The following is an 18168-nucleotide window of genomic DNA, read 5'->3' on the forward strand; positions in this document are numbered from 1 at the left end:
GTATCCGTGACCGAATATAAGACCATGCTTTGATACTGATGGTCTGTGGCGAATAAGGGTGAACGAGCACATCCGACGTCAGAAAGGTAGAGGGCCGTTCCTTGCAGATGAAGAAAAAGAAGTAGAAGAAGAAGACTAAGATATCTGATAGTGGAGGAGGAAGAGTTGGCCTAGAAACGGCGGTTCTCCGATCTCCGATCTGTTGGCGGATTTTCAGGCTTCTTCCCGTCGTTCCACCTCGTCCAGTTACCCCTCCTCCGTTTGACTGGCCGTCGTCGACGATGATGGTAATGGTAAATGGCCCATGGAGAGGCTCTCCAGTCCGCGCCTCCACTGGAAACGGGAGCACGCCACGTGAAAGTAGGAAGGGGAGGCTATAGCCGGACCGACGTTGCTTCGTGCGCTTCAGTCGTTCGTGGACCTCGAAGGACGATAGAGGTCGAAGAGGGCACTTCCTCCTCTCCTTCCTCACGGCGCCACCACCATCACCTTCTCTACCATCTTTCCGCGCCTTCGGCCTTATCCTTCTTAACCGGTGGCGAGAGCACGAACGTCGTCTACGCACAATAAGATAATCGTTCGTAGCCGTCCGCCTACTAAAATTGACTTATAACGACGTCGTTGATACACGACCGTGGCAAACGTCCGAACGGATCGTCAACAGTACGAAGGATGCATCGTCACATCTCCCTCCTCGTTGGGATCATCTTGCTGTGTTGCCTCCAAGGTCGGTATCGCTTTTAACCTCTGCACTAGAATCGACCGATCGTGTTCCACTCTGGCGAAAGTCGCAACAGGTCAACCTGTCTTTACGGTCAGACATTCCTCTCTTTGTCCTCTGCTTTCCTTCTTTCTCTCTTCGCCCATGTTCGTCGTTATGTTCCCTCTCATTTTTTTTTCACCATAAAGCTGTTTCAGTGATTACGGTATTCTAGCCGAGAAATTGATCGATAATTCGTTCCCGTCTACTGCGAGTTGTTTTAACGGTTTCACGGTTGACTAATTGAGAAATTAATGAACTCCACACGATACACGAACAGACGGGTCCATTCATTATTCCGTGTAAAGCAGTCAGCCGTCCGATGGAGAGTAAAAGCATGCCCGGCGGTTCCCATTGGATGCATAATTGTGATCGATATTGCGTTAAAATAATTCGTCCAAAGAAATATTAATATCACGAGATATGGTTATACGTGAATTTGAATTCTTAATTTCCGTTTTCGTTCTCCGATGTATTTCCTCTGCGTTCGACTTTTAACTCGTACCTATCCCAACAGGTAGACAGATATATCATATATAGTCGACAGAATCGTAATTGGTCGAACGTGTTGCGTTTGAATGGGAATTGATCCTATTAAATTGGGTCAGTTAAGCAGGAACAGCAAAATTCAAGCTTGCAAACGGCGTCGCGTCGTCAATGTGTTTCTTTTTAAAGAGCGGTACTCATGTTCCTATATCGACATTTAAAGCCTACCTCTTTTTCTCTTTTTCTCGGCAAATAGCTTTGGTCAGTACGCCCATTGAATTCTTGGCTGGAGGGAGCCAGTATCTCTCTATGGCCAAGTGCGATGCTCTTTCAACCGGAGGAAAAAAAGAACCATTGGTTTTTCGTTTTAATCTCCAGCACGCTCGCAGCCTCGTGCACGAGTCAACTCACAGGGCCGAGTTCCTTCCTCTTCCTTTCTCACTGATTTTATGTATACGCTCTATGGTTGTCAGGCGTGTATCAGCGTTACTAAACTAGTATAATTAATTCTGGCATTTTATATCTTGCTTTATCGACGACTAAGTCATCAACGTCTATTTAGTGGTTTTAGTTTATCGAGTGATTTTTAATTAATTTACTAAAAGAAGTAGCAGGAACCGGGTATCTCTGTTAAAATAATATTCCCACGAGATCTTCTGGATGGGAATGTCATACATTTTTACGCGAGAAACATTCATCGAATAGTCTCGCTTTATCTTTAATCTCTATTATGTTCTCTTTTAAGTACGAGAATGCATATTCATTGCCATTAGGAGTAGGCTAATTTTATTACGTACCTTATGGTTAGTCTGCTGCGAATACGTAAAGGGTTCTGTAGAGACCAGGTCGAGTGTTCGACCAGGCACATATAACTCGTAAAACGACGTTAGCCGGGTGGACTCGTCTAATTAAGTATGCTAATCGTCTAAAAAACTCGCTCGTATCAGCGACCCTGAAAATTCTACGGAACGAAAGAAGTTGTCTTTTATAGCCGTTCCTGCGATTTAACCTGTACAAATTACGAGACTGCATCCGATTAACGATAATACCATTTACATTTGTCGCCTGTAATAATAACAATAAGAAATAGGTAGTGCGAAGAATCTAGCAGCGCCAACGTTATGTAGTTTCACTAGCTCATTAACTCTTTCACCATGGTATTCTAATAAATATCATTAAGTTTTTAACGAGATTGCGTGTTAAAAGAAATTACAAGTGGGGCAATTGATTCGAGCATTTAAACGTTTGTCATTTCATTTCCAATGTCCCGTAAAACTTCCCTTCCAAAAGTTAATCACGGTTGTAATTTCACGGCTTTAATATATCTATGTGTAGTAGATACTGTATAATGGTCTGTAGCAGGTAAATGGAGTCCGTTGCGTGAGCAAATATACGTAAGGGAAAATGAGCCGAAGTGTAATAACAGATGTCAAAAGAGTAACAGGATTTATGCCCTTTTTTATGAAACAGAAGGCATCGCCACAGAAATGCCCTTTTCTGAGATTTTTACCCTGCCATTAAGGCATAAGAAATACGATAATAATCTGCGGTCCTCAAAAGAAGATTTCGTGTATTTCAAGTTTCTTCTTTGTCTCTTGAAATTTCGTTTCGGATACGTTTTTCCTCCTCGAAATCTCGTTTCCTCTCGTCATTTCTTTTACGTTCAACGAGAAGAGATATTTCTCTCGATGTCAGACCGTGTCTAAGGAATCTTTCCCTCTGTGATCGAATATCGCAGTAAACAATATAAATTCCTCGGTGAGTGGTGCAGGAAGGAGACGTACGAGCAAATTTGTTCGACTCGATATCCAAGGAAGAATGCATGCTTTGAAGTTTTAGTAAACGTTTTATCATTAAAAATCGTGAAACGTTTAGCCGATTGGTTTGCATTGAAAATAGTTTGAAAGCGTCTGAATAGCCGCGAGACGTTTCAATAAAAGATGATCCCTTAAAAGCGTTACGGTTTCGGTTCATTGACTTTTCAACGTGTTCAAATTCTTGTGACCCGGTTCTTCGTTATCCGTCCCTCGGGAAACTGTCGAGCTACAGATTAAATTTTCATTCGTATATAGTTTTCGCAAATGAAATTACTTGGATACAGAAAGAAAAGGATAGTAAAAAAAAGTGATGTTCACTGGCTTGTATTCTGTTGGTCCATCGTTCCATCGACTATGAAACGTGTTTTCACGCTTGGAAGGGTTTCGCGTTTACCCGAAGGGAAAAAGGGCATGCCGCTTCTCCAGTCAATTTCATATTTATTAATACGAGGATTAACAACCACCTGATGATCATGAATAAGCAAAGATGAGCCGGCTATGAGAAACATTATTCGTCAAATAGTAACGGTTGCATATTCGGCTTGATCTAATTCGGTCGTTTAAATCGTTGATAATTAATTCATCGCACGAATAGTGCTGAATAATTGCGATCAATTACCATGCTAGGTTTGAACGTGACTGTCAGAAAAGCGGAAAACATTGCGCGCGTGCTAATTAACGTTGTTCTGTAATTATATGTATAACGAACGATTACCGATTCAAACATCCTGTTCAGCGGTATCCAAAGGAAACTCAATTACCTTTGCACGCATTGAAATCGTTTGTAATTAAAAGAAAAAAAGATAAGAAACGAGCTCAAAGAAAAAGTGTACAAACTCTGTAAAGAAATGGATCGTCTCACGGTCGGTGATGACCACGCCTACGCTCCGTACGAAACACCAAGTTTTTGTTACGCGTCCTTCGACTTGAACCGTAATTTCTTTCTTTGAAGATCGACCAGCCTCTTACCGTTATTCGAAAATGCTTAGAAAATATTTGTACGGCCTGGTTCTGTGACACCAAAACTGGGCAATGGCTGCATTTCACGTCGTTAGACAGAGACCTTATGCTACACCTCTAATTTCGACCAATTTCTCTCTTCTTTCTTCCACATTGTAAATAATTCCGATAGAACACGGCGTAAAATCGTCGAGCTTAAAATATCTCTGAACGAATTATCGTGATACAAGGGTCGGAACTTAAATTCACGAAAAATTCTTGTCGCGTAATAGCTTATAGTTGTAACTGTGGTTCAAAAGTCGAACAGACTGCTAAGTAAACGGTGCTGGAGAGATGCGTAAGTACGATTTTATGCTAAGTGGAAAGTCGTCCGAGCGCAGGTTATGTACCATCGGTTGGGAGCACGCAGTGGAGATATTATCGAAACAGTTTCCTCGTCGTATGTGGACGGTATTTGCACACTGTGCAGCTCCTAAGAAACGTAAATTATTCATTAAACCCGCGAACGAAACGTAGTCACGTTCTCGTTTGTCTAGCGTCAATTTTTCGTCTTAGTGCTAGTTGAGAGCCAGTAAGGAATCTCCTTCTTTCGGTTTTCATTCAGGATGTTCTCTCCGATGCCACAGTGAAACGTGTATTAAAACACTTTCGCGGCGGCGGATTGCACCTTTCACTAGAAATTAGATTAAACGGCGCAACTACTTCCACGTATCTCTTTCAAGAGCATGTGTTTTTCTTTTTCACCTACATTGAGCACGTACGCGCTATTTCGTTCATACAATGAGGCCCCGTGCCGCGTTTAATGGAACGTATCGGGGAATCTAGTACATCTAGCGTTTGAATTAGATTGGTACCAGCAGGCCACGCTATTCTTTTCATTCGACTTTTGTGTATCGTGCTCATCTTTCATCGTCATCATGACTGCTGCGATATTTATTCAGAGCTTTCATCCGTTCTCTACTTTTTACTAATCGCGTTACAGGTAAATTAATTGAATAAGAGAAAGGTGTTGGTCTGTGCCAGGCGTATAGCGTGCCAAGATAAAAATAATGAAAGAAAGAGGCGCAGTAGATCATTGGATAAAACGAAAGCATAAATATCGTTCTACTTTGGACATGAATTAGCATTATGGCAAAGAATGCATACGTGATTTCTCGATTTCACGACAATAATACTTAGTCGTTCGTGATTAAACGCAATCGTTTATACCGACAATTACCGCCTACCTACTATCGTCACAGAGTTTGAGATTTCATTTGCATTTGACAGTTTGAACGTTAATAGATCGCGGAAAACGGCAAACGATACGCGAGTGGACGATGCCATTCCGCAACTGCCCGCTGTTTCGCGTTATTGCATCGTTAATCATCTTTATGAAATCGTTACGATAGATCACTATCTGCCGAACAGATTCTACTGTCGGTTCGAGCTGTTCGGTTAAAAATGGGAAGTCATCGTTTTAATCGTCGGTTCGGCAAATGAACCCTCCGATGGTTTTGCTCTTGTTCTCGAGTCTAGCTTGTTCTTCTCGTGATTAGATTCTCGCGGGGATGTAGGAGGTCGTTAAGGACTGTACGACGATCGATCAAAGTTGAATAGAGCTTGCGAGTCAACCTTGAACGTCTCTGCAGTGCAATCTGATCCTTGATTCCGCGGTATTGCGCTCCGTTCGACCGATAAACCAAACCAGTCAGTTGTCCTTTCGGGAACGACACCGTTACCGTAGCTCGATTCATCCGCTGATGCTTGACTTACTTCGCTGACCTGAAGACCCAGTGAACGTGTACTCGTGAATTTCAAACTCGTGTGTCGTCCATTCCCAATTCTTCATCCTCGACGGTCTAGTTGGCTGTTCATGTTACAACATTCCGAGACGGAATTGGCTTGTTGTCTAGCGTCAAACGCATTCCTCGACTTTAGCATTGAAATTCTTGGTTCGATTAAGGAAACTGGTCTGATCATTACGGCTGACATTAGAAGAAGAAGAAGGAGAGAGAGAGAGAGAGAGGAAGGGGGTAGATTAAGGTTGGCGTTAAGAATTAGCATAGCGTTCCTTCACGATCTTCTGCTAGTTTACAACTGATCTGAACAACGTGGACGAGAGCTGTATCAAGTTGTAAGCCGAAGCAATGGTAACCGGTAATGATATGCGCATAAAAGATTTCGTGTATACTTGCGGGAAAGTACTCGCTGAATGTGCGGTATTTACGCCCATGCGGCAACGAAATGCTCGTCACGTTCTTTCGATGTCAGCTGACTTCGAACGAATGTCCGCGTTAAAACGTGAAGATTCCTTGAGCTATCGGACCTTTTATTAGTGTCTTTCCGCGCGATGGCGAACGGTCGAGCTTGTTCACCGACGTCAACAATCGATTTGTAGTCGAGGAAGATACAACGAAGAAGGATCGAACGAAAAATACGATTGGACGAACGAGAAATACGAGGATACCGTCATAGTAAAGAAGATTATGGTAGTTGGAATTGGACAGGCGCAGAAATAAGATCCCCGTTTAACTTCCTCATACCGACTTCTCTTTTATTCTTCCACATATTTTCATCATCTAGCCGTAAAACGCAGGATTTAATATTTCGATATGGCTGCAGCGAGACAGGATAGTTTTTCAGGCTGCCAATGTCCTCCAAGGAATCTGTTACAGGGATCGTATTAACACGTTTCATTTGGCAATACCGTAACCGCACATTAACCATAACGAGAAGGCAAGGAGAAACAAGAACTCGTTAAAGCTTATCTATTTATTTTCAATACTATTGGAACATGTCTATCTATAGCTGTCGGTTTCACGCTCTACTTTTCTGGTTTCCACGTATCTAATGATTTCTCCGGATTTATTAGCAAAAAAACCAGCGGAGTTATGACGTGTTTCCTCATTTACGCGGCAAGAAATCACGCAAATGAGAAAGCCACGAGAGAGGAATGGAAAACGACCAGAGATGATCCTGATTCCGGGCGATTATCGATCGCGTTCACTCGGTTGTTCCGCCAATAATAGTGCCGAGATCGTCCGTAGTCATTTTCACGATCGAGGGTTGTGAAACCCTGGCCTAGACTTAAGTAGGTATGGAGGTAAGGTCGAGGTCACTTTCATGGCTCCTTCCTGTGGACGAACAACACGGGGATCGGTGTAAATTAATGGCCGTATGGTAGGTTAAAAGCTTTCGCTTTACTTGTAAGTATCAATGGAGCATCAACATCCGTGACGATTATTCCTGTCGGTCGATTAATTTTTCTCATTCAACCAATTTAGGTCCCAGTTAAGCCATATTCAACCGGTTACATTAAATCACATTCTACTCTTCTAGTAAAAGAGAAAATGAATAGCAGTTTAGATTTGCAGCACGATTTTCGATTTAGCTATGATTCAAGAGTAAGTAGAATCGGGGTCGCTTTCGATGTGCATCTTACGCGGTAAAACAGTTGTTAGCTCGTTCAACGAACACTGATTCAACCTCTCCGAGCTATCAATAGTATACTGCTAATTAAGGGTCGAGGTCGTTCTCGTTAAACGTAAAACGTTTATACCGCAATGAAACTCCTGGCTGATAAGTTGATTCTCTTAGACGTGTTTACATTTTATCAGTTAGATTACAAACAGATGCAAGATACAAGATTAGTAAATCGATATTGAAACTGCCAGATAATGGCCTTAGTGTTCGAAAATTGATCTATCCTCCAAAAAAAGGCTAATAAGACAATGACCATATTTCTCAGATTTTTATCGATCCTATCCGCGATAAAGCTATTAGGCCTAAGACGTCGCGTAAAAGTGAAATTTTCTTATCTAAAACCGCGCTCCCTGAATATACTACAATATCATTGATCATTCTGTCGATACTTTTAACGAAACCCACGTAGTTAATTCGTAATATCCGGAAGGGAAGATTTTTCAAACTCCAAAAGGTTGAATGATTGACTCGTGCGTCGTAGCTGAGAGGAAAGTCTACCTTCGTCGATAATTACCCTTTCTCTGAGATGCAGTGATGCGTTTCTTCTTAATCATTCAATATTCCGTCCTTCTTACCTCGTTTTACTCTAATTACCTTTAATATGCAATATCCTTAAACGCGAACGCGCAAGTACGCTTACCGTACACTTCTCACGCGGTCCCGTTCCCCTCTGGCACCCGCTATTCAATGAAAACTCTGCCAACCACCAGGCCCAAGAAAATCTCAAATTACATACGAAGGTTTATGCTTGCGACCACCAGATGAAACATCCTTATGGGAGTTCAAAGGCTTTTACTACCTCCACGCGGATATTCAGCTAAAATGATGCACGCTTTTAGACGTCGTAACTCATGTTCCCCGTGGCGCGAAATCGATCGTACGAATTGTCGGTAATGCATTCGCTACGTACGCCACGGAATTCCTATTCCGTGGAGATTTTATAGCGACAACTTTGACGAACTCGTAAAAGAACCGGCCTGAAATTCTTTATTCTCAGCAGGATAACGTTATGCACGAATCGCGCGTCTTCCTATTCCCGTTATCCAAATCTACGTGAAAAACGTAGACTCGTGTATATAAGTGTGTATCTCCGGCTGATGAAGACAGAGTCGAAAAAGTACAATTGGCTCGCGGCATGATCTTGTTCCTTACTGTTTCTTGATAGTTGGAATTTGACGAATAATCATCGTGCTCCACGTGTATATGTTCATTTATAGCTATGCAAAAGTATCATTCGCATTAGCGGTTTAGTCACGGTGCGGCGACGGTCCACTCGAATGTTATTCATTCACGGTTCAGAGCATCGACTAACATTTAAAAGATTCATGGCAGCGAGCAGCAATTCCACGGTAACCGAGGTGTTAATACGAACTCGAGTTTAGCTGGCAACACGTGTCAGACGAGGGTATTGGAATCCGACGAGTATCCATTTATATCATCGTTTTTATTTTATTGTGACGGCCGATAACGCGTACAAGTCTCGAAGACATCATACCGGTAGTCTGTAATGGTACTCGACGACACGAGCATCGAGGTGCAATTTCTGAAAAGATAAAACCGAACACGAAAATGATGTTCGATCCAGCACGCAATGCGCGGAAGAGAAAGGTAGGAAATCGCAGCACGCGACGCAACAGACGATTGAAATTTCAGCCGATCGCTGATCGAATCGAGGCAGGCACCATCGCAATTTTCCGTTCCGTATCGAACAGAGAAGTATGCGTACGCTTTGGAATTTTCACGCGCCGCGAGAAGAGCGGAGCGCGACGAAAAAGCGCGCGGGCGACCGTGAAAAAAAAGTGGACATGTTCGCGGAGTAGGTTGGACCATATATACACAGCAACGTGTACGATGGATCGAAGGTTCCTCCGATGTAACGGATCGGCGTGAGCGAACGGTCGCGAGTGCACACGCGTTCACGTGCACGCTCGTGGGAGATCGAGCCGATCTGGGAGGTAGTTTTTCGCCCCAGTACTCCACTTACCACTTGCCACTTAAACCGAACACGACGATTTATGGAACGCAACTCGTTTGTCGTGTTCCTTCATGAACAGCGACACACATACTATCGTTTTTGCTGGTTGCTAGGGCCACGCGCTTCCTGCGTTCTCTTCATCGGGATGCCCCGCATTAACGTATTTTGATAACACCGTATCGTTTGATTTTTTGCTCTGTCACTTTTTACGTCACTCCAGACGATCGATGAATGGAACGCTTTACTTTATTGTGATTGGTACGGCTACTTTATTACTATTATTATTTCCAACATGGTTTGCCAATCGTTTAAATTGTAAACGTCCTACGATTTCTAACGGCGAAGGTAATAAACGGCGAGGATCTGAACAACACGGTTCAAGATTCAATTCCAGACCGCAAAATATACCTCTACCCTAGCGTTTGAAAATATCCTACGTTTTAATTAATCGTTTGCGGTCTCTTTCGAAATATAAGTGCTTCTTAAATACAGTTATAGCAGAAGCTATATCGCCTAAACCGGTACTCCCTGATTAGCATTTATGAGCATTGTTTCGGCAAAAATCTAGCCACGAGAATCGTAGCTACCGTGTTCCCCGTAACAGACGTAGCCGTGATGCGTCGAGCCACCAACCACACACGAAACCTGTTTTGATTAGCAGCTGTCAGCTAACTCATAATTAGCCGCTTCTCTGCTTGAAATATTTGGCGTGATACTGTGCATATCTGTAATTCCGAGTATCTAAAACCAAACTGACGGATGAAATTATTTCATAATTTTAATGCGAAATACCTGTTCGATTTATCGAGGAATTATACCGTGAAGCGAAGCTTGATTCGTCTTTATCGGTATCTTCGAACAGTCGCTAAAGCAGACGATAAATCATCCGATTGCGACAACTCGATTTCGTCTTTTCCCGCGAATCGCGTTTGAACTGCTTCTTTACAACGTTATCGGAACAATGGCGTTGCTAGGCAGAAAACAAGATTGTTTCACTGCAATACGGAAGTCGCGACGATACAGACCGTCGTTAACGTCAGATTTTTTCGACACGGAAACACGGTCGATCAAAGATAAAGTATGAAACAATGATACCGGTTGTCGCGATACTTCGCAAACCTTTGCTATGATAGTTCTGACAATATCCTCGTTTCTGATGCAACGTCTAACGTCCTAATAATTTCACCATTTCCGATCTCAATTTCGGAACAATCGACGCAAACGACGGGCCGCGGTTTAATTACGTCGGCTCGTGTGCTCCATAACAGAAATAGAAGCTGGTTAATGCAATGCAGCGCGGATGTGTTACGAGACAATTCTAAGAGGAAGACGAGATCGTTTCACGGTGATAAAGAGGGCCAGCTACGTCGAGAAGATCGACCGAAGGTATACGCTCGAGAGGAGGTTGCACGAGAAACGAGCCGTGAGCTGAGCCTGGAATCACGGAACACGAACGACCTTACCGTGATTGTGACGCTATCGATCGAGAATGATTTACACGGTCGTTTCTTTCGTCCTAGTCGAGATACCGTCCTGCGCACGCGATCATACGCATACAGATCTCACGGACTAGATCCCTGTTAGAATTAATGGATTACTATTCATGTCTGTCCCATCGTTACCGGGTGCTACTTCGTACGTACCGAAACGATCGTAAGATACCGATTTATTGGAATTTTATAGTCTTATCGATTATTGCCGCTTAACAGGTATAGGTTTGAAAATGATTCGACGATAGATTGAAAGTATTCTGTATAGTTAGGCAGCGGAAAATAACTTGCTAATATATTTGAGTGTCGATTCCGGCTTCCGTAGAAACGTCGTTCCCAGTATTCGCCGACTATTTATCAACAGGCTGTATATGACTATAATAACATGGTGGCCGTTGTAACATTAATTAAATCGAACGCGAGTTGATTGGTTCGCGTAGATTTTGTGGGACGTTCGTTCCTCGTTTTCGCTCCGTCGCGGTCGCGGCATCGTCGTACGTACATTCTTCCTCGCACTCTTTCGAATATATCTTGTTCCCAGGCGGAAGATGAGTTTCCATACGGTTTGATTTACGCGTAGTAACCTATCTCGCACTTAATTGACATCTACGACGTAATTCGCGAGAGGCGTTCACATTTGTAAACGAATCATGGCCCGTTTAATTATCTAAGCTAGAATCAAAAGGTCTGTCATGCGAGCCAGTCGTCCGAGTCCGCTTCCAACCGCAACGTCCATCCAGTTCATCTAACCTACCGTTTTTCTGGCCGTGTCTCCAGGAGTAGCGACTAGGAAACAAGAACAAAAGCCGCAGTCCCGTACATTGTTCGTTTTATTTATGAGCCACGGCTTATTCGTATCAAATCGTTCCGGTTCGTTAAACAGATCCTTATTTCTCTGTTATCGATCTTCGAGAGCGGGATCCGAGCTGGCCGTGTTCCTCTCCCGGCTTCTCGTTTCGTGGACAAAAATCCAAGGAGCAGCATCCACCCGGTCGGCATGCATCCTTGCCGTGGTTCACCGACCCGCATATTTCTCCCTCCCCCTCCCTTCCCGCTCTTTCCCTGTCACACTCTTTCCTTCCTTTCCCCCTCACAGTCTCTCTTTTCCCCTCGATCCTTTCTCCTTTCCTTCGTCTCTTTCCGTTGCTCTCATTCCCTCTCGTTGGAGCAAGTGGCGGGCACTGTACACCATACTCCGCATGCATGCACGCGCTAGCTCGTGCGACCCGTACATCTTCCACAGGGATATAATTCGATCTGCATTGTTCACCAATCGCCCCCTGACCAGACTGGTCGCTCCTCTATTGGCATAATTGATTCACTTAATCGCGTTCGTGGGAGTGACGGACACCTCCTTCAGCCGCCCATCAACGCCGCTAATCACACGTCCATTTGACCAACCGACGTCCGCTCCAAGGAAGAATCTCATTCTCTTCTTCTCCTCTGCTCTTTCGTCTGCTCTCTCTCTCTCTCTCTCGACTACTTCGGTCGTTTTCTTTCTTCGTCTTCACGCTCACGTTCTTCCATTTGACGAGCTTTTGTGCCTTCTTCTGCTTGTTATCGTACGCACGAGGATTATAATAGTTTTTCTCGTAATCTACGTTTTCTTGCCTCCGTTCCTTCGACATGGGCTTTTCTCTTCCTCGCGCGCGGCTCCGTTAATCAATGCCGACAATTTTATGCGACGCGATTCGGACCCATAAAATCTATGGCATCCGGCAGTCTGGTTTCTCCTTTGAAATCTTTAACGATCTACGTTGCCAACCCGTATCTCGTATGGTTCAAGGGGTTCTAAAATGTTCTATACTTCAGGAGAGATCGTGCACACCTTTCTCTCTCTCTCTCTCTCTCTCTCTCTCTTTATCTTAACGGAAATTCAATTTAGACATCTTCGCGGCGCGTACGTAAGCGTATCGCAACCGAGCTACATTAACCGATATCGTTCGATCGATAAATCGTAATCGTCGTAATTATGGAGAGCATACGCTCGTAAAACTCGCATCATGCTTATCTCTGGCCGTATTCGGTTATTAACGTGCTTTGGCTCCCCGCGAAGCAGGAAGGAGTGTAACTCGATTATTACACGGAAAAAGGGTATAATATCGGCGATGTTCGCGGCGTCTTTGTGAGATACGGTGGCCGAGAGCAGGAAGAACCACGGTCCCCTATATTACAATGCATATCGGCACTATCTCGTTCACTTTGTGAATTCGAGCGCAGATTCTCGGATTCAGCAAGCTACGAATTACCGTCGCAGGCGAACGGGATATCGGACCGTTCGCCCTGATCGCGCGCGATTCCAGCAAATTGTATCCCGAGGAGAGTCTAACTCGATCGTTACGCGAAAGGAGCCGTCCTAGCCATTGCGATCCCACCAAAAAAATCTTTACGAGCTCGAATGAATCCCGTCCGTCGTTCTTTCTCTGGCGTGGCGCACAGCGGTACGAAGCGTATGCGCGCGCGATGCGTGACCGCGATCGTAGATAAATTATCGAGTTGCGAGAACAGAGAACGAATCGTCCATTAAGCTCGTATTGTTCACTTGACATTCCGGTAACGACTAGAACGTACCGGTCTTGCAGAGATCTCTTAGGATCGTATGTATTTTTGCACTCTCGTACGTGGCAACGTTTTCCGTGCACATTGCATATGTTATCTCAGGCTAGAGAGAGGCAACCAGACGAACCTTATATCTCAAAAAGTTATTCCGTGCGTCTGCCGATTAGTCACGTGATCGAGCTGCGTTTAAATTATTCTCTGGTTACGTTTAGCTGTCCGCTTTATCGGCATCGATGTAACTGCTCCTCGCGTCTTCTCCTCGTGTCGGTTATCTTTAACTGTACACCTCGATTTTATAATTTGTTACATATTATGCGAGCCGGTGTAGAACGACCGCAGTAAATCCCGTGTGCTGTTGACCCGGCGATCACTGGACCGAAACCAAGCCAGCGGACCCGGTGCAGTAGAGATATCTGCGCGGAGGGTCAGCAGGAAGCAATTAAAGTTTCGACAGAATCTCTGGGTTTAACGTTACCATTACACGTGGTTGCCACGGAAAAAGATTAGAGGACGATCCAGAAGGATCGAGAGACGAGCGCGGTCTATTCGCTTCTTCCTTTCCGGTTTGCTCGATTATTTTTAACTCGACCTTTCACGCTTCGGGATGAACACGATCCACGCGCAGATCCGCAGAACGCGGTTTTTCGATGTGATGCATCGTCGGTGCAGAAACGATCTAGGCTCCAATTACCAACGTTTCCTTTGATTCTTCGCAGGTATTTATCTTCTGCCAGTCACTTTCTTTCTTGGGCTTGCGCGTTCACCTTTTCATTGTAATTATGCCATTATGGCCAACGCTTACCGCTGGTTTAATAAAGAAGACCTTATACGTCTTGATGGCTCGCTATAAACCCAAGTAACAGTAAATGGCATTTCGTTTTACGATACCGTGTTGTACTTGGTCGCGAAAGGAGTAGCTGCACTTGTTACTTTCTTTTCCCGAGAGATTGATCAAATGCTAACGAGGTCTTTCACAGTCCCTTGTACTAATTTCTGCGCAGATTTCGTGACCGGCGCCTGTCCCCGAATATGTCCGCCGAGCGGAGAGCCAGTCTGCGGTAGCGACGGAGTGATCTACGCGTCCCAGTGTGAAATGCGGAAGAAGATGTGTGGAAAAGGTAAGGGGCCCCTTTTAACTGCGTAATAATTATGATTAGAAGATGCGTACGTGCAGTGAGGCATCGTCAGCGATTATCCAGTTGGTTTACAACGTCCGTCGAAGGGATGTATCGTCGACCAGCATCGAGACACTTGGTTCGTTCCCTCGTTTCGCGTGCTGAACGACCTTAAATCCTACTCTCCGGATGCCATTAACGATAATCTGTTAAGAGTAAACGCGGTACATTTCGCGCATCCGATGCAACCGATCGGTTGCGCGGCTGGGGGCCGGTAATTATCGGTACTTTACAAATTGCATAGGCGTGACCGTGGCCACGGAGAAGATCGCTTGTCTAAGATCGTCCGGTAGCAAATGCGAGCATCGTTGCCCCGGCGATCAGGATCCGGTGTGTGGCACCGACGGCCGCACGTATCTCAACAAGTGCATGCTCAGAGTCGAAATCTGTCGAGTCGGCATCGAGCTGTCCCACTTGGGCCCCTGCAACAACATCTCCGCACACAGGGAGAACTGCCCGGTCTCCTGTGACTTTGCACCACTCGACGGACCAATCTGTGGAAGCGATGGCAATGTCTACAAGTCTACATGCCAAATGAAGCTGCTCACCTGTGGGTACGTGCTTTTGTATAGGTGTCGGAACGACGCTCGACTTTGTTATGGTTATCGCTGAATAGAATACGCACAACATTCCATGATTTTGTTCGATTGAGTGGTTACATTGTTACTCGACCATAGGCAAGGCGTAGTACGTACGAACAAGAAGCACTGTCAAACCACGAGACATTGTCGTGAATCGTGTTGGCGCGGTGCCAAGCCAGCCTGTGGTAGCGATGGAATCCTCTACTCGAATACCTGTAAAATGCGAGCAAAGAACTGCGGGTAAGGAGCACATCCTTGAAAAAGTCCTCGATCGGAGGCAGGCGCGCGCGACTTCTCGCCACGCTGTGAATGACTAGCGAACTTGTTCGCTTTTTATACGTCACCAGACTCACCACGATATCAATCGTTTAGCAAACACGTGTTCGAAGTGCCGATGTCGTACTGCGTGTCGCTGGAACGGACGTCCGGTGGCCAATCAAACGCCTGCCCTTTGGATTGCAAAAGCGAGCCGGAAGTTCCTACCTGTGGATCAGACGGAAGCATATACAAGAACGAATGTGAAATGCAAATGCTTAATTGCGGGTTGGTTTCTCTCGCGTGAATTCGAAGTATTCTCATTAATCATTTATAATTTCGCCGTTTAATTTTGATGACTGTTGTTTCATTTCGTAGACAAGCAAGAAGAAAGGTGACAGTGGTAGACTTTGAAAAGTGTCGATCTCGTTTGACCAAGTGCATGAAACAGCAGCAAAGATGCGGGAACGAAGTGGATCCAGTTTGCGGAAGCGACGCCAACACATATCCGAATCAATGCCACTTGAACGTGGCGGTCTGCTTGTAAGTTCGCATTCCAGGGATATATTATTCGAATGCGTATTCGAAGAGGATTGAACGGATAAACGACGCGTGATTAACATAACGAGAAGCTGCTAAAGTTTCGCATTACGCGCATTAGTTACATCAGTCATTAGTAATGGCTCGATCAGTTGTTCGATTCCTGACGTTACCGTTGCTTTTCAGAAAGGGTATTCAATTGGCTCACGTCGGAGAGTGCACGACCTTGAAAGAGACCGAACAGTGCCCCGAAGATTGCAGCGAGGTACCTGAGGAACCAGTTTGTGGAAGCGACGGCAACGTTTACCGGTGATTAAGAACGTTATTTGGATTCCCGGACGTTCGGAGCTGAAAGTTTTAGGGACGTGTGAATCGCGAATCGCTGCTAGTTACGAAGAATGGACATTCTTCTTAACCGTGATCATTCGTATTGAAAAATTCATCCTTTCGATAGATCTTTTTCTTTTCTTTTCAGCTTTTTATCTACGCCATTGATAAACATTTTTAACAATAGTTACCAGTCAGATCAAACAATTATTTCTTAGAATTCTCGCGGCACTCGACGTCCCTAATCCCCCAGAGAAATCTATGTATACAAATACGTCATACGTGTATTCCTATGCGTTCAGATCCCTTTGCCATCTGCAGCGTGAGACATGCGGTCAGAGGGTAGTTCAAGTTCCAGCACAGCATTGTCGCACTACTGCCCTCTGCAACCAGATATGTAGTGGAGAGCGGCAGTTTGTTTGTGGTTCCGACAACAAGCTCTATCGTAACGAATGCGAAATGAAGAGGGACAATTGCGGGTAAGTGCTTAGTAATTGTGTTTGAAACTATACCTCTTCCTTGAATTTCGACAATCGCTTGGATAGCTCGATTTTGGATAGCTACGAAATTGTCTTGAAACCGATGACGATCTATTTTTTTTTTTTTCATATACTACCTTCTTCAGGAAACACGTGTACGTGGTGCCCATGAAGAGGTGCGTGCAAGGATTCTTATTCCGTGGCTGCCAAAAGATCTGTCCACCCTACTACGATCCTGTTTGCGGTACTGACGGCATGACCTACAGCAATGAATGTTTTTTGGAAATTGAAAACTGCCGCAGTCGAAGCATAGTTACAAAGAAATACCATGGAGTGTGCGGGCAACCGACCGAAGAACCTAAGAATTATTTGTATTAACCTGATCAAATTCTATCTTCATGAAAATGTGTTTTTAAAAAAGTATTTTTTCAAAAACTGTCGATTTCAAGACGACTCGTAAATTATTATAAGAAATGATCGAATCATATTCTTTCAAATAGGAGCACGATCTTCCCGTAAGGTACTCTTAGAACGACCGAACGATTTAATCGAAAGAAAGTATCGATTTTTGCACTTCGATCGTATATTTCTACACTTTGTTCGTCTTGAAGTCAAATTCAACAAATTTCTTGAATATTTACGGAATTTTGATACGAGGTGTGCGCTTTCTGAAGAAAAAATATTTCGAGAAACGAGTATCCCGTTAATCGTATACCTAACTTGATTTATGATAATGGACAAGATTCTTATTATCAATTCCGTAATCGATTATATCGAGACTAGTAAATCTATTCAAATGAATTCTCGTATTTGTCATTCTCGATTTTCGATCGCTAATCATCCGATCGATTGGACCAAGACTGCAGTTTATAGCCAACAGCCACTATTAGCGGTATGTGCTTGGCATTTTTATCGATCATACATGAACGCTAACGACCACGTTGATTACCAAGTATCTATATTTATTTCGCATTCTTTCTGTTCTTGGATTGAAAACGATATTGTGGCATTCTTGCGTGATGCGATATTACGAATTTCGTGCTAGATCGATCCTGCGTTTGTATAACCCTTCCGCATCTTCGCATATTTCTCGCCGGTAAACTCATGTCTTATTTATTGTAGTATTATTATTGATTATCGTATCATCTTTGCATCATTCTGTTTATCGCTACTGCTACGGTAACACAAATAGTTCCAAAACGTATTCTTATTCTAATTGTAAGAAAGTATTTAGCTATATTATATGTATATCTCTCTCTTTTTGACATGTGATGTTCATACTATAATTATTCTTCTCAT

The 18168-nt window shown here is 44.1% G+C and overlaps 1 protein-coding gene across 2 annotated transcripts; it reads left to right on the forward strand.

The window, feature by feature from the left end:
* The first annotated feature begins 316 nt into the window (after positions 1-316).
* On the forward strand, positions 317-18134 carry LOC100651059 (agrin). Of its 2 annotated transcripts, none has more exons than XM_012318738.3 (9): positions 317-727; positions 14514-14630; positions 14932-15241; positions 15365-15508; positions 15641-15811; positions 15902-16066; positions 16250-16372; positions 16693-16869; positions 17016-18134. In XM_012318738.3, exons 1-9 carry the CDS (start codon positions 673-675, stop codon positions 17245-17247), a joined length of 1494 nt encoding a protein of 497 aa, XP_012174128.1. In that variant the 5' UTR covers positions 317-672; the 3' UTR covers positions 17248-18134. The 2 variants fall into 2 exon arrangements, with proteins under 2 accessions (XP_012174128.1, XP_048261509.1); XM_048405552.1 differs by lacking the exon at positions 317-727 and adding an exon at positions 14204-14228.
* The last annotated feature ends 34 nt before the right edge of the window (positions 18135-18168 follow it).

Source organism: Bombus terrestris, chromosome 4 (genome assembly GCF_910591885.1).
Source record: "Bombus terrestris chromosome 4, iyBomTerr1.2, whole genome shotgun sequence".
NCBI classification, from domain to species: domain Eukaryota; kingdom Metazoa; phylum Arthropoda; class Insecta; order Hymenoptera; family Apidae; genus Bombus; species Bombus terrestris.